The 26,361-nt window shown below is 39.1% G+C and overlaps 1 protein-coding gene and 1 long non-coding RNA gene across 2 annotated transcripts; one reads left to right on the forward strand and one right to left on the reverse strand.

The window, feature by feature from the left end:
* Positions 1–219: 219 nt before the first annotated feature.
* On the forward strand, positions 220–19,121 carry LOC138763635 (P-selectin-like). Its single transcript, XM_069938113.1, has 18 exons — positions 220–308; positions 3,175–3,266; positions 4,292–4,684; positions 5,081–5,188; positions 7,631–7,816; positions 7,932–8,117; positions 8,271–8,456; positions 8,610–8,795; positions 8,949–9,134; positions 9,288–9,473; positions 9,627–9,812; positions 11,431–11,616; positions 12,799–12,984; positions 13,259–13,444; positions 13,614–13,733; positions 15,864–15,891; positions 17,811–17,879; positions 18,040–19,121. The coding sequence occupies exons 2-17, from the start codon at positions 3,185–3,187 to the stop codon at positions 17,860–17,862; spliced, it is 2,643 nt and encodes an 880-aa protein (XP_069794214.1). The 5' UTR covers positions 220–308; positions 3,175–3,184; the 3' UTR covers positions 17,863–17,879; positions 18,040–19,121.
* On the reverse strand, positions 7,334–8,671 carry LOC138763636 (uncharacterized). Its single transcript, XR_011357689.1, has 3 exons — positions 8,530–8,671; positions 8,191–8,287; positions 7,334–8,109 (listed from the first exon to the last, which is right to left on the reverse strand). It is a non-coding gene; the product is annotated as an uncharacterized lncRNA (long non-coding RNA).
* Positions 19,122–26,361: the final 7,240 nt, after the last annotated feature.

A 26,361-nucleotide genomic window follows, 5' to 3' on the forward strand; every position in this document is an offset into this window, starting at 1 on the left:
AAGATGGGCAATCCAAGGTACAAGAACTGAGAGGAACACTTATTTTATGGCAGGCGACAGATAGTCTTTGATGTCTGTCCAAAAACATCTGGCCATTCAAAACTCAGTTCCGTCTATTTTATTTTTATCAGTAAGTGTCATTGGAATTTTTTTTCCGGAAAAGACCAGGAAACTGAATGAGAATATAAGGATGCCGACTACAATGAAAGTGCAGTTAAACAGACAGTACTAAGTACTGTTAAACAACCTTCAAGTGTGAGCACGTACAGAACATCAGAATCATCTGCAGTGATCTGGATTAGGATCTGGTAAGGTAGAATATTATGTTAAATGTTTATGTTTTCTGCAAGAAATTTTATCTTATTTTATTTAGAAGAGAATTGTGACACACTGCAAAGTTATAATTTCTGAAAATTTAATAATTCTTTAGAATGATTTTTTTATTCAAATTTCAGTGAAAGATACAGAGACTGCCCCTATAGGGCATTTGAGAGACAGAAAAAGAGACTATTTACATTTAATTAAAATAACATTATTTCTTTAGAAGGAAATCAACTAAGTCAAATTTGTAAATTAAACATCTATGGCAAGATCTTCAAGTTGTTTAAAGCTAAAAAGTGTAGTTTGAGTTGTGGTTATTGTTGTAATGTGGGAAACACTAGCATTAAATTGCACACAGTCAGTTTTCCAGTTCAATAGAGAGTCAGGTGATTCATTTTTGGGATGATGATGGAGGTATATGCATTGGACAGGATGCTGGAGTTAATTCACCATCTCTATATCATTTTCAGAGAGCAGGCATTATCTCTGACAAACTGTTTACCCAAAATGCAGCACATTTAACAACAGAGTTCTCTTTCACTGCCCTAGAGTGCCAGCCTTGAAGTCTCTAGAGTGGTACTTGAAAACAAAACCTATTCACTCAGAGATAAAAGTGATACCATTTGAGCTACAGGTACTACATTGGGAAATAGGGCTCCTGCAAGTTGTCATAAATTCTGATATTAAATCCGATTTTTGAGCTACTTTTCAATATAGTGGTAGGTAAATTGATGGAAAGCATTCTTACAGATAGTATATATAAGTATATGGAGGGACAGGGTCTGATCAAGGACACTCAACACGGATTTGTGCGTGGAAGGTCGTGTTTGACCAATCTTGTTGAATTTTTTGAAGAGGTGACTAGGAATGTTGATGAGGGTAGAGCAGTGGATGTTGCCTATATGGACTTCAGTCAGGCCTTCGATAAGGTTCCACATGGGAGGTTAGTTAGGAAGGATAAGTCCTTGGGTATTAATTTGGAGATAGTCAAATGGATTCAACAGTGGGTGGAAGGAAGGTGCCAGAGAATAGTAATAGATAATTGTTTGTCAGGATGGAAGCCAGTGACAAGCAATGTACCTCAGGGTTTGGTATTGGGACCGTTGCTGTTTGTCATATATATTAATGATCTCGAGGATCGGGCGGTAAATTGGATTAGTAAATATGCAGATGATACTAAAATAGGGGGAATTGTGGATGATGAAGAGGGTTTTCAAAGATTGCAGAGGAATTTAAACTGCTTAGAGGAGTGGACAGAAAGATGGCAGATGGATTTTAATGCTGATAAGTGTGAGGTGCTTCATTTTGGAAAAAATAATCAAAGCAAGACATATGTGATAAATGGGAGAGCATTGAAGAATGCAGTGGAGCAGAAAGATCTAGGAATTACGGTGCATATTTCCCTGAAGGTAGGAGCACATGTGGATAGAGTGGTGAAGAAGGCCTTTAGTATGCTTGTCTATATAAATCAGTGCATAGAATATAGGAGTTGGGAAATAATGATGAAAACTGTACAAGGCATTGGTGAGGCCAAATTTAGAGTACTGTGTGAAGTTCTGGTCACCAATTTATAGGAAGGATATTAACAAGATAGAGAGAGTGCAGAGAAGATTTACAAAAATGTTGTCTGGGTTTCAGCATCTGGAATACAAGGAAAGATTGAGCAAATTAGGTCTTTATTCCTTGGAACGTAGAAGGCTGAGAGGGGATTTGATAGAGCTGTTTAAGATAATGAGAGGGATAGATAGAGTTGATGTGGAAAGGCTTTTCCCATTGAGAGTAGGAGAGATGGATACAAGAGGTCATGGGTTGAGAGTTGACGGGCAAAGGTTTAGGAGTAACATGAGGGTGAACTTCTTTACTCAGAGAGTGGTTACTGTGTGGAATGGGCTTCCGGGAAAGGTGGTGGAGGCAGGGTCAATTTTGTCATTTAAGAAAGAGTTGGATGAGTATATGGATGGGAGGGGGATGGAGGGATATGGGCAGGGTGCTGGTAGGTGGGATTAGACGAGGGTTCTTGGATCAGTGGAGACTAGAAGGGCCAAATTGGCCTGTTTCTGTGCTGTAATTGTTATATGGTTATATAAATTTTCTACTCCAAAAATAACACTGATAAACATTTTCTCCAGTTATTTTCTTTGAAAATAATGAGCGAAAAACCAAAAAATTCTGTTTGGAATTAATTTTAATGATGTCAATTACTTATTTAGATGACCAATGCAGTAAAATAGCCAGCTATGATAGGTTTTGCAATAAAGTTAATAGTTTGGCAATTTACAGCCAACTATATAAGCATAACCTTGGATGGCGATCAGTCTCTTAGTACAGAAGTACCAGTTTTTGAGCAGATTTGTTCCTCCATGGAGAAATGTAGATGCATGAGCCAGAAGACTACAAGATTACACAGTAGGTAGGAAAACGAAGAGTTTTAGTATCAGCATCCAGTCAAGGGTTAGTTGCAGCCAAAATTGTTAGTGCATCTCACTGAAAGTCATAAACAACCATGTGTTGTGTTCAATTATAGTCTTTCTCAGGGAAATAGCAATAAAGGCCCAACAGTGACAGATAGGTCTGTCCAGCAAAATGCATGATTTCACTCAGCTGAAGAATTTGTGTGAAGAATAATGATCTTGAAATCACAATATTTGGCATGTTTGTTTAGAATTGATTAAAGGAGCTCTTAAGCTGTAAAATATGAACATCATATGCTATTATTTTAACATACACAAATAACTAGCATATTGTAATTTTCTTAAAATAATGTGCTGCTAAGTAGAACTGGAGTGGTAAATATTGAAGATGGCTTTGCTTATTCTATGTTACTAATTATTAATCACACCTTATTACCTATAGAGCCAATAAAATGATAACGAAGGTAAACCAACAAACTCCACAAACTCTGAGAGGTGGAAGTCGAGTGCAATTCATCACCATTATTCTTCTTGGTAAGATGTTAGTGATATAAAATATCAGGAAATTGTACTGCTTTTTAATAGTTTGGGTGATGGCATCTGTCATATTCCATTCTTTTATATGCAAGTCATCATTATTGATGTGATACTTACAACATATAGTAACAACTGTTAATTAAGAAAGTCTGCTGACAATGTGACTGTAGTTTAATACTCAAAAGTGCTGGAGAAAGTTAGCAGGTTGTGCAGCATTCTTTGTGGCAAAGATACATAACCAATGCTTCAGGCTTGAGCACTTGGTCAAGGTATGAGCAAAAACATGCAGGCGCTTGAATAAATAGATGGAGGAGGGGCAGGGGGAGGAGCACAGGCTATCAGGCAAGAGATCGTGGGTGGATATGAGTGGGAGGGCAAAAGGGAAAAAAGATGAGTGATGGGGGAGGGGTAGCTCGCTGAATGGAGAGAGAAGGGGAGGGAAGCTGGAGGAAAAGAGACAGAGGGAAAGAGAGTGAGAGAGACAGTGGAGGGGCCTAATAGAAACTGGAGAAGTTGATGTTAGTGCCATTTAGTTGGAGAGTGCCCTGATGGAATATTAGGGGGTTGTACCTCCAAATTGCAGGTAGCTCGGTTTGTCAGTGCACGAGGTCATGGACAGAAATGTCTGTGTGGGATTGGGGTGCAGAATTGAAATGGTTGGCCTCTGTAAGGACCCCACTATTGCAGTGCTCAACTAAATGACCCCCCTCTCTTCATTTCATCTCCCTGATGTAGAGGAGACCACATCGGATGCAATAGATGAGCCCTGCAGATTCACATGAAGTGTTGCCTCACTTGGAAAGACTGTTTGGGGTTCCGAATGGTAGTCAGGGAGGAAGTGTGGGTGCAAGTGTCTCAATTCTTGTGGTACCAAGAGGGCAATTAGGGGGAAGGAATTTTTTTAACATCATTTTTTTTAAATTTTGGCAATAAACTAACCTGGTACAAAATGAAACATAAAATACAAAACAATTTGAGCTAAATGGTGGAATGGTTCATTAACATTCTCATTTTCTTCACAGAACTATTGCTTCTGGAAGGAATTAATTGCTGGACCTACCATTATAGTCTTGAAAATATGCCTTGGGAAAATGCAAGAAAATATTGTCGAAAATATTTTACTGATATGGTTGCAATCCAGAATGCACATGAAATTAAGTTTTTGAATGAGAAGCTACCTTTTGCACAATTTTACTATTGGATTGGAATCAGGAAAATTAATGATATATGGACCTGGGTTGGCACAGGGAAGTCGCTCACAAAAGAAGCAGAGAATTGGGCAAAAGGTGAACCAAATAATGCTGGAAAAACTGGGGATGAAGATTGTGTAGAAATGTACATAAAGAGAAGCGCTGATACAGGGATGTGGAATGATATTAATTGTGACCGCCAGAAAATACCTTTGTGTTACACAGGTAAGAATAAAAATTAGTCTACATTATCAACATAATCACCTTTAAACTCAGAGCCACAGCTGAATTAAAGATTTTATATAAATCCTAAACCTTTGCAAAAATAGTTATGTGCATATTTTTAAATCTAATGTAGTGCATCAATTGTGTCCTTTTTAAAGAATAAAGCTTAAATTTATGAACAAAGCATCGCAGTAGCCAATAAAATAACTCAAACCGCAATTTTGACATGGAAAAGTATTTGTTAATTACACTGTAAGTGTGATAAAAACAGTATTACGTAAAAATTCATTGTTCATTGGGACAATGTCATTATACTTCGCCATCTTCTTTGATAGTTTACATGTTCTCCCATTTGATTAAAGGTTAAAAAGCATTGATTTCTTCTATTTGTTTAAGCTTCATGCAGTCCCTTATCATGTGGTGGTAATGGAGAATGTATCGAGACCATTGGAAATTACACTTGTAACTGCAATGATGGTTTCTATGGACCTGAGTGTGAACATGGTAAGTGCCTTTATAAAGAGTAAGAATCTATTTATTATGTTAGGGATGTGGTTTGCCGAAAGTCATTACTTTCAATTAAAGTACAGTAGTTGTTAGGCTTGTTTTTGGCTTTGCATTTTACCACTTATGTTAGTCATGATACCAGTTTACCTATCTCGGCTGCACCATTTCATCAGATGCAAGGATCGACAATGAGATAGACAACAGACTCGCCAAGGCAAATAGCGCCTTTGGAAGACTACACAAAAGAGTCTGGAAAAACAACCAACAGAAAAACCTCACAAAGATAAGCGTATACAGAGCCGTTGTCATACCCACACTCCTGTTCGGCTCCGAATCATGGGTCCTCTACCGGCATCACCTACGGCTCCTAGAACGCTTCCACCAGCGTTGTCTCCGCTCCATCCTCAACATCCATTGGAGCGCTTTCATCCCTAACGTCGAAGTACTCGAGATGGCAGAGGTCGACAGCATCGAGTCCACGCTGCTGAAGATCCAGCTGCGCTGGATGGGTCACGTCTCCAGAATAGAGGACCATCGCCTTCCCAAGATCGTGTTATATGGCGAGCTCTCCACTGGCCACCGTGACAGAGGTGCACCAAAGAAAAGGTACAAGGACTGCCTAAAGAAATCTCTTGGTGCCTGCCACATTGACCACCGCCAGTGGGCTGATATCACCTCAAACCGTGCATCTTGGCGCCTCACAGTTTGGCGGGCAGCAACCTCCTTTGAAGAAGACCGCAGAGCCCACCTCACTGACAAAAGGCAAAGGAGGAAAAACCCAACACCCAACCCCAACCAACCAATTTTCCCCTGCAGCCGTTGCAACCGTGTCTGCCTGTCCCGCATCGTACTTGTCAGCCACAAACGAGCCTGCAGCTGACGTGGACTTTTACGCTTGACGTCCTGCTTTGCGGAAACTGCCAAAATGTTTGGCCTGGAAGTCAGCCTGAAGAAAACTGAGGTCCTCCATCAGCCAGCTCCCCACCATGACTACCAGCCCCCCCACATCTCCATCGGGCACACAAAACTCAAAACGGTCAACCAGTTTACCTATCTCGGCTGCACCATTTCATCAGATACGAGGATCGACAATGAGATAGACAACAGACTCGCCAAGGCAAATAGTGCCTTTGGAAGACTACACAAAAGAGTCTGGAAAAACAACCAACTGAAAAACCTCACAAAGATAAGCGTATACAGAGCCGTTGTCATACCCACACTCCTGTTTGGCTCCGAATCATGGGTCTTCTACCGGCATCACCTACGGCTCCTAGAACGCTTCCACCAGCGTTGTCTCCGCTCCATCCTCAACATCCATTGGAGCGCTTTCATCCCTAACGTCGAAGTACTCGAGATGGCAGAGGTCGACAGCATCGAGTCCACGCTGCTGAAGATCCAGCTGCGCTGGATGGGTCACGTCTCGAGAATGGAGGACCATCGCCTTCCCAAGATCGTGTTATATGGCGAGCTCTCCACTGGCCACCGTGACAGAGGTGCACCAAAGAAAAGGTACAAGGACTGCCTAAAGAAATCTCTTGGTGCCTGCCACATTGACCACCGCCAGTGGGCTGATATCGCCTCAAACCGTGCATCTTGGCTCCTCACAGTTTGGCGGGCAGCAACCTCCTTTGAAGAAGACCGCAGAGCCCACCTCACTGACAAAAGGCAAAGGAGGAAAAACCCAACACCCAACCCCAACCAACCAATTTTCCCCTGCAGCCGCTGCAACCGTGTCTGCCTGTCCCGCATCGGACTTGTCAGCCACAAACGAGCCTGCAGCTGACGTGGACTTTTACCCCCTCCATAAATCTTCGTCCGCGAAGCCAAGCCAAAGATTACCAGCTATGATTATGTGGCTATTGCCATAGGGCTGGATCGCTTAATTTGTTATCTCAAAGCCCTGAGGGCAAGTTCATACCTTGGTTCCTGTCATTTTCTAGCAGGAATAAAGGCAACCTGTTCAACTCATTCTCCTCACCCCCATCATCTCTTTGCTCAGTATTTGGACCAGGGTTCAATATTTGGGTATCAACTCCTGCATGAGTTTAAGTCAGCTAACACTTCATATCTGAAGGAAATTCTTCCTTTACAAGAAAAAGAATGGGGAAATGCAAGAGAACAAACATTATTTAATATTCAGCAATTGGGCAAACTCTGAACATTACATCATGAGATCATAATGAACAAATAATGCTCTATACATTTCAGTGCTTTCATCCAGAACTACCCAAAACTCCCAATGTGACAGCATATGTGAGGCTTGATTCATTCCAGGGTTTATCCCCGCCTCTCACTCTGGAAATCCATTCTATGAAACACTTATTCTGTGTTATAAATAAATATCAACCTTAAATCAAACCCAAAGTATATTTGATCTAATTCTAAAGTGTTTATGCAAATCACAGTATCTAATACAGTATTCCAATGTGTCCTGTCCAGTTATACAGTGTGCTGCCCTTAGCGCTTCTGCCCAAGCAACAATGCTTTGCACCCATCCCAATGGAAATTTCAGTTACAATTCCACATGTGAGTTTCACTGTGCAACAGGATTCACACTGCAAGGATCACAGAGTCTCCAGTGTAATGCAACAGCAATGTGGACAGCAGAGAAACCCAGCTGTGAAGGTAATGCTCAAACAAGATCTCCAATACAAAGGGGGAAATTTTAAAATATATAATGTTCATTTATATGCATTTAATTGATTTGTCTACATTGAATATTTTCTTTTACATTTTTCAGCTGTGAATTGCAGCAGTTTGGTGATTCCTGAACAAGGGCTCATGTCTTGTTCTCATCCGCTTGGAGATTCCAGTTACAACTCAATATGTGACTTCAGCTGTGCCAAGGGGTTTGAACTCAGAGGGTCAGACAGTCTGGAGTGTGGAGCATCTGGGGAGTGGTCAGCGCCAACTCCTCACTGTGAAGGTACAAGCACATTGTACTTGAAGATTAATGTACTACAGTGAAAAGAAATTTGAATGATCGTTTGAAATCTTACCCAGGAATTGTGAAATAGATGAGCCTGGAGTACGATGAATTTGTTTTAAAACTTAATCAATTCTCTTTTACTTCTTGCAGCTGTACAATGTGTAAATCTGAAAGAGCAAGAACATGTGATTATGACCTGTTCAAAACCATTTGCACCATTTAGTTACAACTCAACGTGCGACTTCAGCTGTGCCAAGGGGTTTGAACTCAAAGGCTCAGAAAGTCTGGAGTGTGGAGCATCTGGGGAGTGGTCAGCACTGACCCCTCATTGTGAAGGTACAAGCACATTGTACTTGAAGATTAATGTACTACAGTGAAAAGAAATTTGAATGATCGTTTGAAATCTTACCCAGGAATTGTGAAATAGATGAGCCTGGAGTACGATGAATTTGTTTTAAAACTTAATCAATTCTCTTTTACTTCTTGCAGCTGTACAATGTGTAAATCTGAAAGAGCAAGAACATGTGATTATGACCTGTTCAAAACCATTTGCACCATTTAGTTACAACTCAACGTGCGACTTCAGCTGTGCCAAGGGGTTTGAACTCAAAGGCTCAGAAAGTCTGGAGTGTGGAGCATCTGGGGAGTGGTCAGCACTGACCCCTCATTGTGAAGGTACAAGCACATTGTACTAGAAGATTAATGTACTACAGTGAAAAGAAATTTGAATGATCGTTTGAAATCTTACCCAGGAATTGTGAAATAGATGAGCCTGGAGTACGATGAATTTGTTTTAAAACTTAATCAATTCTCTTTTACTTCTTGCAGCTGTACAATGTGTAAATCTGAAAGAGCAAGAACATGTGATTATGACCTGTTCAAAACCATTTGCACCATTTAGTTACAACTCAACGTGCGACTTCAGCTGTGCCAAGGGGTTTGAACTCAAAGGCTCAGAAAGTCTGGAGTGTGGAGCATCTGGGGAGTGGTCAGCACTGACCCCTCATTGTGAAGGTACAAGCACATTGTACTTGAAGATTAATGTACTACAGTGAAAAGAAATTTGAATGATCGTTTGAAATCTTACCCAGGAATTGTGAAATAGATGAGCCTGGAGTACGATGAATTTGTTTTAAAACTTAATCAATTCTCTTTTACTTCTTGCAGCTGTACAATGTGTAAATCTGAAAGAGCAAGAACATGTGATTATGACCTGTTCAAAACCATTTGCACCATTTAGTTACAACTCAACGTGCGACTTCAGCTGTGCCAAGGGGTTTGAACTCAAAGGCTCAGAAAGTCTGGAGTGTGGAGCATCTGGGGAGTGGTCAGCACTGACCCCTCATTGTGAAGGTACAAGCACATTGTACTAGAAGATTAATGTACTACAGTGAAAAGAAATTTGAATGATCGTTTGAAATCTTACCCAGGAATTGTGAAATAGATGAGCCTGGAGTACGATGAATTTGTTTTAAAACTTAATCAATTCTCTTTTACTTCTTGCAGCTGTACAATGTGTAAATCTGAAAGAGCAAGAACATGTGATTATGACCTGTTCAAAACCATTTGCACCATTTAGTTACAACTCAACGTGCGACTTCAGCTGTGCCAAGGGGTTTGAACTCAAAGGCTCAGAAAGTCTGGAGTGTGGAGCATCTGGGGAGTGGTCAGCACTGACCCCTCATTGTGAAGGTACAAGCACATTGTACTAGAAGATTAATTAATTCTTCTAAGGAAAAATGCTCCAATAGCAGATTAACAAATTGTTTCCAGAGTCACAGACTTGTCCTTAATGTTATATTTAACTGATCTAATTCATAGTAACTCAGTCTGAAATTTATGGGAGGTTGTATTCAGTGGAGTAGATAGATGAGAGAGGACCTAAAGCATTTGGATTTTCAGTAAGAATTCCATAAGATTCCAAACTGGAAAGTGAGAGCATAGTAATAGAGTGGATAGCGAATTGTTTACAGATAGAAATCCAAGAGTAGGAATAAATATGTCCATCTCAATTTAACAGGTTCTGACAAGTAGAACAGTACAGAACTCAGTGTTTAGGCCCCAACTATTCACAATCTACATTGGCAAGGGGACCAAATCTCACACTTCCAAGTTTACTGATGATACAAAACTAAATGGAAATGTAAGTTATAATAAAAATCAAGAGACATCAAATTGATGGAGATAATTTGATCAAATGACGGATGTGCAAATCGGTGGAGTTAAACCCTTCAGTGCAAAGAATAAAAATGTTGAGAAATTTTATTTTAGTTGGTGAGAGAATGTAAAATGTTGTTCAAAGGGATCTATCTGAATTACATTACTCACAAGCCACAGAAAGCTAACAAGAGCAGCAGACAGTAAGGAAATGATGTGGAACGTCTATCACTGTCAATGGTTTAAGTAAAAGAGTAAAAAGAATTTCTACAATTATATAGGGCTTGGCAGGATGAGTACTTACAACTTTGTTCTCTTCAGTTTAAAATTATATATTTGCTGTAGAGGGTGAATGACCAAACTGGATCCTCGGATGATGAATCTTTCATTAGACAGTTTGAGTTGTCTACATCTTTTTATTTTTATTTACATCCGGAAGAATGGATGACCTTATTGAAATGGACAACATTCTTAAATGGCTTGACAGAGTGGATGCAAAGTGAATGCTTCCCCTCACTAAGAAGCCTAGAACTGGAGAGCACAGTCAAGGAAAATAATGGAGTGAGGAGAGGAGTTAAGGAGTGCCATTCTTTGAAATTCTCCACTGCAGACTTCTGCCAAGGGTCAGGAATAGATCTTGTTTGAAAAACTGAGCTTGGTAGACTTTTGGATAAGCGAAGAATCAATGGATTTGGTGACAGAGTATGATAATAAAGGTTAGAGTTAGAAGATTAGCCATGGTAGTGGAAAAGGCTCAAACAGCCAAAGGGCCTGCAGCTGCTCCTATTTCCCTTGTTCTTTAAATGAGCCATTCTGAATGATGCCCTATACCCCACCCTGGGAGCCACCTTACATTTAAGTAAAAGCCTAATTTTCCTTTCCCCTCACTAACAATTTTTTTTTATGTAGTCGGTAGGAGAAAAGTACAGAAGAAATCAAAAATGTAACTGCTTCACAGGAAAGGGGCCCATAAATTTTGAGCAGAGTCCTAAGGGAACCACAGTCAAAATAAAAAGATTGAGAATGGTTGCTTTAAACTACCAGAAATAGTATAATTTAGATTAAATGCATTCTGAATGAGCACTGTGCATAGAGGCTGGGGAACTTGGGTACATGGATTATAATTTAACTAAATCTTCTTTGCTTCTTATAGCTGTCCAATGCCAAAATCCGGAGAAGCAAGATCAGATGATTATGACTTGCTCAGAACCAATGGCTCCATTCAGTTACAACTCAACTTGCGAATTCAGCTGCCCAGATGGATTTGCATTGAGCGGAGCAAGCAGAATCAAGTGTGCTGCAACTGGTCAGTGGACAGCACCAGTACCAACTTGCCAAGGTGACTTCTGATCTAGTATTTTATAAACAACTCCCATGATTTCTAATACAGATGTTCAATTTAGAAATCTTAAACAATTTGGTAATTGAAAGTTAGGGAAGAAATTTAATGAAGATTTACATTTTCACTAACATATTGACACCAAATCTGTGAAAAGAAGTTTGTGCTGACAGCTTTGACATGGACACTAACATAGTAGGTGAACAGCCCATTTTAATACATCATCTTTCAGCGAGATATTATTTAGAAACTAAGCCTTCATCGAAGTCAAGGACTCTTCCAGTGGTTATTGACGTATTCTTCAAATTATTTAGAAACTAAGTTGTAGCCTGAACTGTAGTCAAGGTAATTATGAATAGTTATTGATGATTTTTTCTTTCATATTAGATAAACTAAAATTTTAATACACAAAAAATAAATGTCTTAATATAGTTCTTGTGCTTCCTGTACAGCTATATGAGAATGATTGACCATAAGAGTAATCTCCTTGTTTGTATTATTGCAGAGCTGTAATTCCCTTTTCAATTCCTTTTTGAAACTACTCTGTCTATTTCTTCTTTGAACTGTCTTCTGTTTTAAGCACGATGAAAATATCTTGGGTGTGACAGCAAAGAAAAAAAGTTGTGGTGCTTCAGGGTGTAGCACTGCTTTTGTTTAACTAACCACATTTCAAAGGCTTAGTCAATTGCACAGTTATCTATTTTAAGATGATTTGTCAACAGTTATGTGAACCAAATTAAAGAGTCTAATATGTCTTTTTCAATGATCACTAAAGCCTGAGGCAGTTGCAACCACATTTAGCTATTTATCCATTTTTAAACTTGCTCGTGAGATTCCCACCACCACACCCCCACCCCACCCCACCCCACCCCACCCCCACAAGCCCAAGCCCAAGGCCAAGCCCAAGGCCAAGCCCAAGGCCAAGCCCAAGGCCAAGCCCAAGGCCAAGCCCAAGGCCAAGCCCAAGGCCAAGCCCAGATACCATTCTCCACCCAATCTGTTTCACTCCACTGTGGCAGCAGATACAGGACCTGACAACATCCCAACTGCACTACTCACAATTATATACTACAAATTGCTGTGCCTCTTCCCAGCTGCTCCAATAAATTGTGACCTTGTCAATGACACCAGGTTATGGAAATTGATTAAATAACTAAATGCATTTTTATTGTTTTATTGCAGCTCTATTGTGTAACGTTCTGAAGGCCCCTGAACAAGCCAAGATGAATTGTATACACCCCATTGATAAATTCACTTACAGCTCAATGTGCTTCTTTAGTTGTAGTGAAGGATTCGTATTAAAAGGATCAAAGAAATTGGAGTGTGGTGTTACTGGGCAATGGACAGCACACACTCCAACTTGTGAAGGTAATGAGTTACTCATGTCTACTTTTACAGTCACAATCAGCTTTCAATTACTAGCCCCATTACATAATGTATTAATCACAATCCTCAAGTAAAAGTTTTCATTAACATCAAATTCTTTATATGTATACGCACAATTTAAAATCTATTTCATAGTTTGTCTTCCATAAGGTGCAGTTATAAAAATGGGGTAAAAAAGACCAAAGTCATAAATGTAATTGTACACAGTTAATGATTCTCAGGTGATTTCTACTCAATTCTTGCCCTTTCATTCCAGCTGTGAAATGTGATGTACTAAGGGCTCCCGAAAATGGGAACATTACCTGTTCCCACCCAACAGAAAACTTCAGTTACCTCTCAGTTTGCAAATTTGGTTGTGGGAAGGATTTCTCACTGAATGGATCAAGGACCCTGCAGTGCAATAGCTTGGGACAATGGTCAATGACAATCCCGACCTGTGAAGGTATAATATGTTGAAATATTATGTTTCATTTTAAAAATAGCTCCTTAAGTACATAACTTGAGGGTAGCAAAAAATATTTGGAGCATGTTGGAATTTTTTTATATTAAATGATGATATTTGTTGAAATAACTTGTTACAGTTTAATTGCTGGTTTTCTGACTGTTTGCAGATTCCAAACCACAACCAATCTCTGAAAACTATACACCGATATTAACAGCATCTGTTGTGGCATCTGGTATATCTGCTGTGACAGTGATAGCCTGGATAGTGAGGCAGCTCAGAAAGAAAGGTAAATGATCTCTTAGATATTCAATTTATATTGCTAGAATTTTCTCTGTTCTCATTTATGGTTATTGACTGGGAAGCTTTTAACATCCAATTTCCTGTAACTTCATGACATGCTTTGGGTGCTGCAATAACTTCTGAGACACATACTTAATAGTTTATTAATTCTAAGCAGCCTTCCATAATTGCCATTTCTAAAATGTCTATTGCTTGCTAGACATGCAGCATTTTTAATAAGCAGAAATTTTCTCCAGTTAAATATTGGTGAGGCACAAATTATTATGTTCAGCATTGGTTCTGCATCCTAACTGCCATACTTTAACCCAAATATGAGCTTCAATGTACAAAACAATTAACTCCTCCTTTTCTCAATTCTCCTGTTGCTGAAAGTCTTGTCCATGTCCTGTTATTTATAGACGGCATCCCCACACTCTCATTCCCAACCTTGTTTTACCCCATCAGAAGTTGAGATCATCCTATACCCTTCTGCTCATTCTAATTTGTGTTGTCCCATTTACTCATTACTCTTGTGGTCATTGAATTACATTGTCTTTAGGGTTTTAACTGAAGACTCAATGGTCAAATTCTCATTCTTATTTACAGATTCCTCAGTGATTATGTCCCCATCAAACCCCTCCCAACCTTCAACTCTCCACGTTTTTCAGAACTTCTGCCTCTTGATCAGCTCCAACTTTAAGCATATCATTACTAATAGCCATGTCCTCAACTTCATAACCTTGAGCCTCTAGACGTTCCCTGTAAAACTATTTTATCCTGGATGGTATTCCTTAAAATCAAAATTTACACAGAAAATACTGGGAAAATACTGTATTTCAGGGACTGTATATGGAGAAAATAAACACAACTCACTGACATCTTAAAATCTATTTGATAACCTGCCCTGGTGTTCTGAACTTTTACTTGGCAATCTTCCTGTGAGCATCTTGGGTCATATGAAAAGCAATGCATAAATATATGGTCTTACTGCTTCTGAAATAGTCCTGATATTTGGACTCCTTGAAGTAAATATAACAATGATTAGTGGGTGTGGAAAACAAATGTGGAAATCTGGAAAAAGATACAATAAATTAAATTGTTAAGTATAATGCAATAAGAACTATAGAGATTCAAATCATACTCTGTCATACAAGTGGACCACCTATTCAAAAGAAATTGTTTTGGTTGCTTTACTAACACACTATTAAATTGCAACTTTATTTAAATACCATTCAGTGACATCTGATGTTACTGTTGTTTATTTACCATGACACCAACTACTCCCTGGAAGTGAGGTTAGTTAGTGAAACATCGTACGTGCATGCAAACACCTTTCACTCAAGTTGTTGAGCTGATCAATAATGAGAATTTCCTGCTGTGGGTTGGAGTGCTGTACTCAGATAAAAATCTATCAAGGGTAAAACTTCTGTTGATTAAAATCATAGTGAGATAAAACACTGGAGGCTAAAGGGTGTATGGATGGTAAAAGAAAACACATTTTCCTCATTAGATTTGGAGTCTGAATCCAGGGCTTTGGTGAAGGCTGGCTTTCTTTCCAGAATCCATCTTGAACTTACTCAATGGGAATAATCAACCACACAGAAAAAGCTCCCTAATCATGTAAAAAAAAATTCTTACCATGATAAAACAAAAAATTCCTGAATAGAGCAGATGTGTGTACTAGTCTCCCTCAGATACTCAGTTTTATTAAAGTTCTGATGTAAACTGATGCATCCAACAAGTCAATATGTCATTAATGTGCAGCTAATTATAATTATCTTCGTCAAGGGAAAGATCTAAATTCTGGATTATCTGTGTGCTTGTTAGCTGATACAAGTCATTCAACACTGTGGCAATCCTAAAATTCTTTCACTTATTAAATCTGCATTTTGGAATTCATGTACCATTATTTTCAAAAAAAATCCTTGAAGTGTTGAAATAAATAAGCAAGTGTTGAATTTGAGCAACTCTGGAGCACATCATGTCCTGTAGCAAACCACTTAATCTAGTGAAACTCATTTGATCCAATGTGTTACGTGCAGTTTGCTTCATTGACAGTTTGAACAATGAACTCTAACTGGTTGGCAGTTGACCATAATGGGAAAATAATTATTTTCCTTCTCTCTTTATTTTTCAGCACAAGGAAAAAAGTTCTCACTTTTAAGGTAAGATTGGAAATATTTTTAATGACTGGTTTGCTGTAAGAACTTTTTCATACATTATTTTCTTCATTATCATCTGTGGCTCTTTCTAACCTCAGAACAGGGTGTTAAGATTGTAGTTCAGCAGCAATAGGAATGTGAAAGCTTTTCACATGAAAATAAAATAATTTGTTGATGTGTCAATTGCTAACAAGAACCAAAGCTTCAAATCTAAGGAGTTTCCAGCCTCACCCACTTTGCCTGGGCTGTTTCATCTGGAACTCTAAGGGATAACTGGTCAAAGTTGGGGAAAGTAAATCAGATAGGATTCAATTACTGTTGGTTTATACCTGGTCGCTGGTCACCTGTGCGATCCAAGAATGATTGAGCTCAAAGTTCAGATGCAGATTTTTTTTGTCAGAATACATACAAGACATCACATAAAATTCCTTTTCCTGTGGGCCAGGCAGGATGTCTACTTATCTGTAGAACAAATAACTGTACTCATAAAAATGAAAAAGAAAGAAATGTAAACAAATAAAGAAATGTAAAAAAAAAACTAACTGTACAGAATACAGAAAAATAATCAATAATAAATAATGTGCAAAGTAAAAGTCCTTAAATGAGCTTCTGAATTTGTTGTTGAGGAGTCTGATGGTGGCGGGGTAGCAGCTGTTCCTGAACCTGGTGGTGCGAGTCTTTTGGTACCTATACCTCTTTCCTAATGGCAGCAATATGAAATAAGCATGTCCTGGGTGGTGTGGATTCTTGATGATTGCCGCTGCTCTCCAACAGCAACATTCCATGTATATTTTCTCAATGGAGGAGAGAGTTTTCCCAGTAATGTAGTGAGCTGTGTCCACTACCTGTTGCAGGGCTTTCCACTGAAAGGAATTGGTACCCCTACAACAGGCCACAATGCAGACGGTCAGCACACTTTTCATTACATATCTGTAGAAAATTTCCAATATTTTTGGTCCCATAACAAAGCTCCGCAAACTCCTGAGAAAGTAGAGGTGCTCACGTCTTTTCCTCATGATTATATTAGTGTGCTGGGTCCAGAAAAGGTACTCAAAGATAGTGACTCCCAGGAATTTAAAATTCCTCACCCTCTCCACCTCTGATTCCCCTCCTAAAGTCCACAATCAGCTCTTTGGTTTTGATGATATTGAGTGAGAGATTGTTGTTAGTACACCATTCTGTCAAGCTTTAAATCTCCCTCCTGTATGGGTGACTCATCATCCATTTTTATACAACCCAGAACCGTGGAATCGTTGGCAAATTTGTAGGTGGTGGTATTGTCATACTGAGCCACACAGTGTAAAGCGAGTGGAGCAGGGAGCCAAGTACACAGCACTGTGGTGTTCTGGTACTGATAGAGATTGTGGAGATGTTCTTACCACTCCCCAGTGACTGTGGTCTGGAGCTGAGGAAATCCAGGATCCAATTGTACGATGGGTATTGAAGTCCAGGTCTTGGAGTTTGCTGATCAGTTTTGAGGGGATAATGGTGTAGAATGCCAAACTGTAGTCAATAAATATTATCCTGATGTATGCATCTTTGTGTCCAAATGTCCCAGAGCTTTATGTAGAGCCAGAGAAATGGCATCTGCCATAGACCTGTTGCTGCAGTAGGCAAATTGAAACCAATCCATGTTGTTGCTCAGGCAGGAGCTGATCTACTTCAACCCCAACCTTTCAAAGCACTATCACTGTGGATGTGAGTGGCACTGGCCAAGTAACTCACTAGAATTTAACTCAGATTATAAAACTTATGGGGGATAACTGTTCTGTGGTGCCCAAGCACTTTAGAAAATGGAAAATATATATTTTGCTTTATTATATCTCAATAAACCTAAGCAATATATTTTAATTCTATTATAATTATATTTTATAAGTAGATATAAAATATTTATTAATTAAGTCTTCATTACCTTTCTACAGCCATGAAGCACATCATGAATCAGGTACTTACAAAATTAATGAAGAAGTATAGTAACAGCATATGCTCAGGTGAGAGACCTGTTTTAATTTGCATCATTGCACATTCTTAGTCTTTTTTTCAAAGAGTGAGATTTCAGATTATCCTTAAAGCTTAATGCTAATTCTATACAGTAGTAGAGTGTAGAGAAGTTCTAAGATCTTTTACTTTATTTTATATTTCTTATTACAGGTTTTTCATATGTTCAAAGAATGACCAGAAATGAAATGATTGAGAAAATATGTTCCAATATCACTGGATTTAAATATTCAACCATTTCAAAAAGTTGGTACATAATTATGAATACCTTGTTGAAGGGCTCAGGCCTAAAACATTGGTTATATATCTTTGCCTCCTATGGATGCAGCGGGACCTGCTGAGTTTCTCCAGCATTTTTTGTGTATCAACCATGAACAAGTGAACCTTCTTCTACTGGAGAGCTCAAAACACCATCTCTAACCTTCGTTCAAACGAATCCTTAATTTATCCAAATGACACTGGCAAAATACCAACATTGAATGTTACATGTTTGGCTTCATCGCATTATGTCCCAGGACAAATATCCATGCAAACCAATGGCATTGGATACTACGTTTCACAGTATCTGCCATGAACAGAAGCTAAAAATGTTCAATTATGTTCCATTAATTGTGTACAACATCAATTGTTGAAAAAATAATTTTCTGGTAATGAAAATAGTAAAGAACAGAACAGCAAACTATTTAAATGTTTAAGGTCAACAGAATTATTAATTCTGATGGGTTCTCTCAAGAAGTGGTGAAACTGCACAAAACCATTGAATGTACTTGAGTATTTCATGATTTGTAGTAACTTGCTGTCTCAATATAAATTAGATTCTGTATTTATGTGTGAGTAATTAATATTCATTATTGATTTATTTAATTTCTCCCTGTGGGATGTGATTAATTATAACTTGAAATGTGATTATTAGATTTATCTAATAGTCTGATCAGGCTTTGCTGCACCAATGGTATACATCATTTTTGCTGTAAATATCATTCCATTCCTGTGTTATGATATGCTGTTGTCCTGTTAATTTGCAGTCATTTATTATTTCCAAATTCAGGGGTTGTTCAAATGTACCTTTTATTGGTGAGGTCATCAGATGTTCGCAAATCTTCCTTCTAATCTAATGAAGTGTAAAATTAGGTACAAATCTTTGAAATGAAGAAAGGCAATGCATGATCATCTTTTGCTTCAATGTTATTCCTATTGAATTACTTGAATGAAAATAAAATTTATGTTATCCATAATTTTAAATTTATTTTTAAAAATTTTGACACACAGGCCCTTCTGGCCCACAAGCCCATGCTGCTCAATTACACCCAAATGACCTACAGCCCCCATAGGTTTTAAAAGGCAGGAGGAAACCAAGCACCCGGAGGAAACCCACACAAACACTGGGAGAACGTACAGAGAGCACCAGATTCAAACCCGGGTCGCCAGCCCTGTAACAGTGTTGTGCTAAACACTATCTAAAACGTGTCACCTATGTTCTGTTTTAAACCTAATTTCCTATGCATTTTGATAACATGACAAGTGAAAGTAATAAACAAGCCTGTTTGGGAGTTTGAAATAAACAAAGAAATTTATTAAGTTGATATAATATTAATATCATATGGACACTGGAATAAATGAAAAACAATATTAGACCATAGTTTTAAATATTGTTCATGAATTTTATGTAAGAATGAAAAATTAGCACTGTTTAACTTTTATTAATGAGTAATATACAAATTTATATCACTGAACAAAAACTAAATTATTTGTATATCTGTCACAGGTTAGTTTTTAATTTTACTGATTGACATTTAATTTGTAAATATACTTCCAGTAAAATATGTATCATGGACATAAAATCATTGTGGTGTTAATTGTCTTCTTAAATCCCAGAGAGATGGACATGATCTAAAGTTTGGAAAGTATCAGGTTCAGTGAGTTGACAGAGAGACAAGTCTTGCCACAAGTGTTACAATCAAAGGCAACTTTACTGAACACAAGGGGATACTTAATTCTAAATAACTATATGGACATTCACATTGTACCCAGGTTGGTCTCTGATCCCAGAGGCCACCTATCTTCTACACCTCACACACTTCACAGGCCAGGACTTTCAAACACACTCTCGATTTCTTGTACCAATGGGAATGCAACTCTCTGCAAGCACTGATCTATCATAGTACTGCATCTCAGGTTAAATGTAGTGCACACCTTACCCGCGACTCCTCCAGCAATGTTCACAGTAGCGACCTGGCATAGAGCAATGTCTGGAGCTTGGACCACGAGACAGAGAGAAATGAATGTGCTATGCATTGATCTTTTACACTGTTCTGAGCTGGGCATTTGGCCATTAATGACTCCAAGTTATTTAAATAAGCCAACAAATAGGTGTGTACTAATGGGTGGCTGGAGTCCAACCTTGATTGACAGGTGATGCGACTTCTGAATAATTTTCAGACAGGGGAGGACACGTGACCCTCCATGATCCACAATGTTCCAGACAGAGACCCCACTCTTCCTCCATAATCCATTATAACATTCCACCCCTCAAAAGTCACATCTCTTGCCAATCACAAAAACACAGTGAATAATTGGTTTCTAAACTAAAAATCTAAGTAAAATGTTATAACTGTAAAAACATGTCTAAAATGATGCAAATCCAGTGGATCGATATAAACACAAGTGCCTTCCGTATGATGGAGAAGGCACATTACCAAACACAATGACAATGTCTCACCATCTCCCCCTCCCCCAAACAAACAGGGTTGTGTGTTCCCAATGGAGCAGGGTGCTGTGGTGCTGTGAGAACCATTTCTCAGTGTGAGAGAGGAGGGAAGATAATGAATATTGTCTGTTCGCTGACTCGCATGCCTGGTTTCTCCGGATTAGATGGTTTATGTGTGCACCTTCACCACCAATGTTGGTGAACAGGCAATGCAAGGTCATCCATGAGGTGCCAGAGCCCTCTCTTGGCTCATGCATCTTGTGCTTTGGCTTCAGATTTGGGTGCTCCCTCAGCACAGAGCCTTTCTATCCTGTGGTGAGGAAGGCATGTGTTCAGGGTGTACCTGTAATCCTGTGAGTGCGCCTCATTTTCTGTGCAGTTATCTGACACCAGGATGCCTTCTTGCTTACGTTCCCTTTAAATGGGTGCCACATGTAATGTGTAATGATAGCCAGGAGGAGTCAGGTCTGAAAATTGCCCAATCAAAATAATTGGAAGAGTTATCCATTTATTTAAATTATCCTCAATTTTCTGAAGCAAGGGCAGATAATTCAACTTGTATAAATTCTGTAAGTTATTGTCTATCTTAATACCTAAATATTTTATCCTATTAAGCGGCCACTTAAATTGAGAGTCTCTTTTAACACGATCATAATTCCCACCCATAAGTAGTATAACTTTGCTTTAATCCCAATTAACTTAATAGCCCAAGAAAGTCCTGAAAAATTCCAACTTAGACTGCAATTTTTGTAATGATCTCACTGGGTCTGTCAGATATATCAGAATGTCATCAGCAAATAGATTGATTTTATATTCTTCCTGGTTAATCCGGAAGCCTTTTACGTCTGGATCTTGGCAGATAGATTCCGCTAATGGTTCAATAGCCAGGACAAAAAGGGCTGGAGAAAATGAACAACCTCATCTACTAGATCTGGACAATGGGAACACATGATGAGGTTTGACCATTAGTAATTACTTTCATTTTAGGCTCATAATATAGAGCTTTAACCCAATTAATAAATACCTCACCTAGTCCAAATTTTCACAAAACTTTAAATAAATTGTCCCATTCCAGTCTATCAACAGCTTTCTCCACATCTAGGGCCAGAGTGACACACAATTCATCCCTTGTTTGTGGCAGATTAATAATACTGAACAATGAGCTAACATTTTCCTAAGACTGCCTCTTCTGTACAAAACGCATCTGATCTACATTTATTAATTTAGGCAAATATACTGCCAATCTATTTGTCAGAGCTTTAGCAGTGATCTTATAGCCCATATTCAATAATGATGTGGGCCTATAAGATGATGGTTTCAAAGGGTTCCTATCTTTTTTGGGAATCACTGTAATAATTGCTACTGAAAAGGACTCCAAGAGAGTATGGATTGCCACAGATCTAGTACCTCCATAAACAAAGGTATCAAGAAATATTTAAATTCTTTATAAAATTCAGGTGGGAACTCATCTTCACCCAGGGTTTTATTAACAAGGATAACAATAATTCCCCTATCTCAAGTTCATTAAAGGGTGAGTTTAAACCCCTCTGTTCTTTTAGATTCAAATTTTGAAGGTCCAATAATGACAAGAAACTCTCTATTTTATTGAAATCCCCCACTGATTGAGATTCACACAAATTCATATAAAATTGTTTAAAAGCTTTATTTAAGTCCTTTGGTTTATAGGAGATCCTGTCCATGTTTGACTTAATTGCATTTATCATTCTTGAGGCTTGCTCTAATTTCAACTGGCAGGAGAGGATCTTGTGGGCTCATTCCCCTCACTCACAGTACCTTTGCTTAGATTTTGTTACCATTTTTTACATTCTATACATGTTTATTGTATTGTACTTCAGCTTCTTATGCATTAGTCTTCTATGTTTTTCCACAGTGCCTCTTTATTGAAAGACCCTTTTTAAAATTCTGATATCCTTTTCCAATTCGTCCACCTCCCTTGTATATTCTTTTTTTAATCCTAGAGGCACATCTTATAATTTGACCTCTTAAATATGCCTTTAACGTATCCCAAAGTAAAAATTTGTCCACTGTTGAGTCAGAGTTAGTCTCACAGAAGATATTAATTTGAGTCCAAATAAAATTACAAAATTCCAGCCTTGTCATCAGCGAAGTATCAAAGATTGTTTGACAATTTATGACATTTTAACAAATCAGGAATAAATTTGGAGTTTTAAATTCATCCTTTTTCTGCTATCTTCACTTAAGATCTTATTTAAGGGGTAAATCAGGTCCAGCACTGACCTTTCTACAATGTACTGAAACAGAGACTCTGGTTCAAAAGGGGATCACAAAAATTTTTATCTCAATTATGTATTTTTTACTTAGCTAACCGAGGGCTAGATAAGTCAAAAGAGAGATGAAAATCAGATTTGGGTATAGAAATTGATTCATTTTGTCGGGACAGCATGAGCCATACAATTAATGTAAGATACAGGCTGGTGCACTATATTTTTTTGCATCAGCTGAACCTTATCCCACAAAAATTAAATAAATTGAAATCTGAATTATCCAATTCACGTTTTCGATGTGGTCAAGCTATAGGGACCTTTTTGCATTTTACCTGGTCATGCCCTCAGGTGCCAGAATTGTTTTTATTGGGGAAATTAGCAGATATAAGACCTACAATGAGGCTGTTGAAATATCAATAGAAATTTGTTAAACCCACTTTAGCGGTGGCCAGGAAATGCATAGCCATTACTTGGAAATCTGATTCCCAACTGAATCTGACTCACTGGAAGTCAGGAATGCATAGTTGTGTTCTCCTGGAGAAGATTATTTAAAACCTCAGAAATTGTTACATGTTTTTAAGAATATGAAACCTGTATTTAAGACATATGGGAATTAACCTTTGATGGTTCACCCCCCTCCCCCCTCTGGTCTCCAATACCACTATCTCCAGAATCCCTAGTAATGTCTTTGTCAAGACATTTATCCCTTAAGGGAGAAAGTAAGCTCTGGATGAATCACATAAAGTTTCACCTGTATGTAATTAATGCTTTTGTAAAACAGATGATTTTGTCACTTCACAAGGGAGAATTACCTTTCCTTTTACATTTTACTTTTCCTTTGGGGAGGAGGATCTTTCTCTTTTCCTCTTTTCTTTTTTCTGTTTCCTACTTTTCTCTTAAGGATCATCACAGTATGTAATTTTGTATTTATAAACAATAGTGCAGAATTTGACAATTGTAGTAATGTGTTGATTCATCTTTCTTTGTATAGCAACATGGAGTTTATTTTGGTATTTTGTAGTATATATCTGTGATGTGTCCTTGATTTTGTTTGCTTTGTAACTCCATGTTGGTTGAATTTACTTTTAATTAGTTTTTAAATAAAAGCTCCTGAAGTATCCACCCCATGTGGAATTAGTTTCTGTTAATAGGAGGACTGGAGGGATGCTGCCATTGTTGAGTGGTTACAAAATATATACAATAGTTCCTGCTAGTGGTGGATCTGCCACATTGTAATTAAAAGTTGAAACTACAATTTCCTGAGTGAGTGATAGTGAAGAATAAATACCACAGCTCAGAGTTCAATTAAAAAGGTCCATTACAAAGGCTGTAATTGAATGGTGCATTGTTTAGCTGGAATATCCTGTGATAACATGTCCATGGCAACAGCTCTTGCCTGTCTTCTGAATGTTCATGACAACAGCTCCTTGCTGCTTAAACGAGCTGATGGTGGTAGCTGGAATCACCAATGGGATCACAGCATTCTATTTTGATGACCATTTTGTAAATCCTCAAATAAAAAAGAGGAACAGCTTGAAGGGCAGTCTTGTCCTGTGGGGAAGCTACCTTCAGTGGGGGAGGACCTGAGGGAAGGCTGGTCCAGGTCAGAGTGGGTAGTGCACAGGAAACTCCACCCCCATGAGGCTTCGCCTGCAATGTTTTCTCCAGAGAACATACATATGTATGAAACTGCCAAAATGTTTGGCCTGGAAGTCAGCCTGAAGAAAACTGAGGTCCACCATCAGCCAGCTCCCCACCATGACTACCAGCCCCCCCACATCTCCATCGGGCACACAAAACTCAAAACAGTCAACCAGTTTACCTATCTCGGCTGCACCATTTCATCGGATGCAAGGATCGACAACAAGATAGACAACAGACTTGCCAAGGCAAATAGCACCTTTGGAAGACTACACAAAAGAGTCTGAAAAAACAACCAACTGAAAAACCTCACAAAGATTAGTGTATACAGAGCCGTTGTCATACCCACACTCCTGTTCGGCTCTGAATCATGGGTCCTCTACCTGCATCACCTATGGTTCCTAGAACGCTTCCACCAGCGTTGTCTCCGCTCCATCTTCAACATTCATTGGAACGACTTCATCTCCAACATTGAAGTACTCGAGATGGCAGAGGCCGACAGCATTGAATCCACGCTGCTGAAGATCCAACTGCGCTGGGTATGTCACGTCTCCAGAATGGAGGACCATTGCCTTCCCAAGATTGTGTTATATGGCGAGCTCTCCACTGGCCACCGAGACAGAGGAGCACCAAAGAAGAGGTACAATGACTGCCTAAAGAAATCTCTTGGTGTCTGCCACATTGACCACCGCCAGTGGGCTGATATCGCCTCAAACCGTGCATCTCGGCGCCTCACAGTTCGGCAGACAGCAACCTCCTTTGAAGAAGACCGCAGAGCCCACCTCACTGACAAAAGACAAAGGAGGAAAAACCCAACACCTAACCCCAACCAACCAATTTTCCCTTGCAACCGCTGCAACCGTGTCTGCCTGTCCCGCATCGGACTTGTCAGCCACAAACGAGCCTGCAGCTGACGTGGACATTTACCCCTCCATAAATCTTCGTCCGCGAAGCCAAGCTAAAGAAGAAGAATAATAAAAAACAATTCTGGCACCTGAGGGCACGACCAGGTAAAATGCGAAAAGGTCCCTATAGCTTGATCACATCGAAAACATGAATTGGATAATTCAGATTTCAATTTATTTATTTTTTGTGGGATAAGGTTCATATGTGACTCACCAGCAGGGAGACTTTGCTGAACTTCGCCTCAGCCCTGCAAACCTGAGTGGTGTTCCCCACTTCATGCACTCAAATCCCTCCAGGAGGGTAATGGCTTCGTGGATGGGTTTCCCAGTTGACAGTCTCTTGAGGGGCAAGACCACCACTCCAAGGTCAGGGCATGTGGTAGTTACTAAATCACCCACTAAGGCACCAGTCACCTTTATGATCCCTGGAAAGTGGTGCTCATGGGTGCTCCTGTAGATACCCATGATCAGTGCCCATTGCCTAACAATCCATGTCCCCTTCCCAATGCTGTTCCACTGCAGCTGGCCATGTAGACCCCATTCTAGGAGGGCAGAAAACCACTGTCTCCTGCAGTGCACAGCAATGATACTGCAGAGATTCCATCTCCTTATCTTTCTAAGCACTTCTTTGGCCTAATTCTCCTGCAATTTTGTGTGGGTGTCCCAGGAGAGACACCATAAGCCAAAGGGCTCCTATTGTGATTCCCCTCAGTCTCTGGAAATCACGATTTCTCAAGGATGGACGCCACATGGGTTGGGGGTCCAGCAGCTGACCCAGGGATTTTATATTCTGCCCACATTGGAGAGCAGGAAGACAATAGCGCATGCACCTGTCAGGTACACACACAGACACTAGGATAATCTCCCATATGGTGTCTAGATGAAATTTTTTGAACCCTGCTCACAGCACCAATTGCTGTGTTTGGGAAGTATCTGATTTAGTGGGTTCACAGAGAGACAAATCTGGACACAAGTG

The sequence above is a fragment of the Narcine bancroftii genome, chromosome 5 (genome assembly GCF_036971445.1).
Source record: "Narcine bancroftii isolate sNarBan1 chromosome 5, sNarBan1.hap1, whole genome shotgun sequence".
In the NCBI taxonomy this organism is placed as follows: domain Eukaryota; kingdom Metazoa; phylum Chordata; class Chondrichthyes; order Torpediniformes; family Narcinidae; genus Narcine; species Narcine bancroftii.

Coding starts and splice junctions, on each gene's coding strand:
- LOC138763635 (XM_069938113.1), top strand. CDS start 3,185: ATGATAACGAAGGTAAACCAACAAACTCCACAAACTCTGAGAGGTGGA. Junction 8,796..8,948: donor ACTGACCCCTCATTGTGAAG/GTACAAGCACAT, acceptor TACTTCTTGCAG/CTGTACAATGTGTAAATCTG. Junction 13,445..13,613: donor GACAATCCCGACCTGTGAAG/GTATAATATGTT, acceptor GACTGTTTGCAG/ATTCCAAACCACAACCAATC.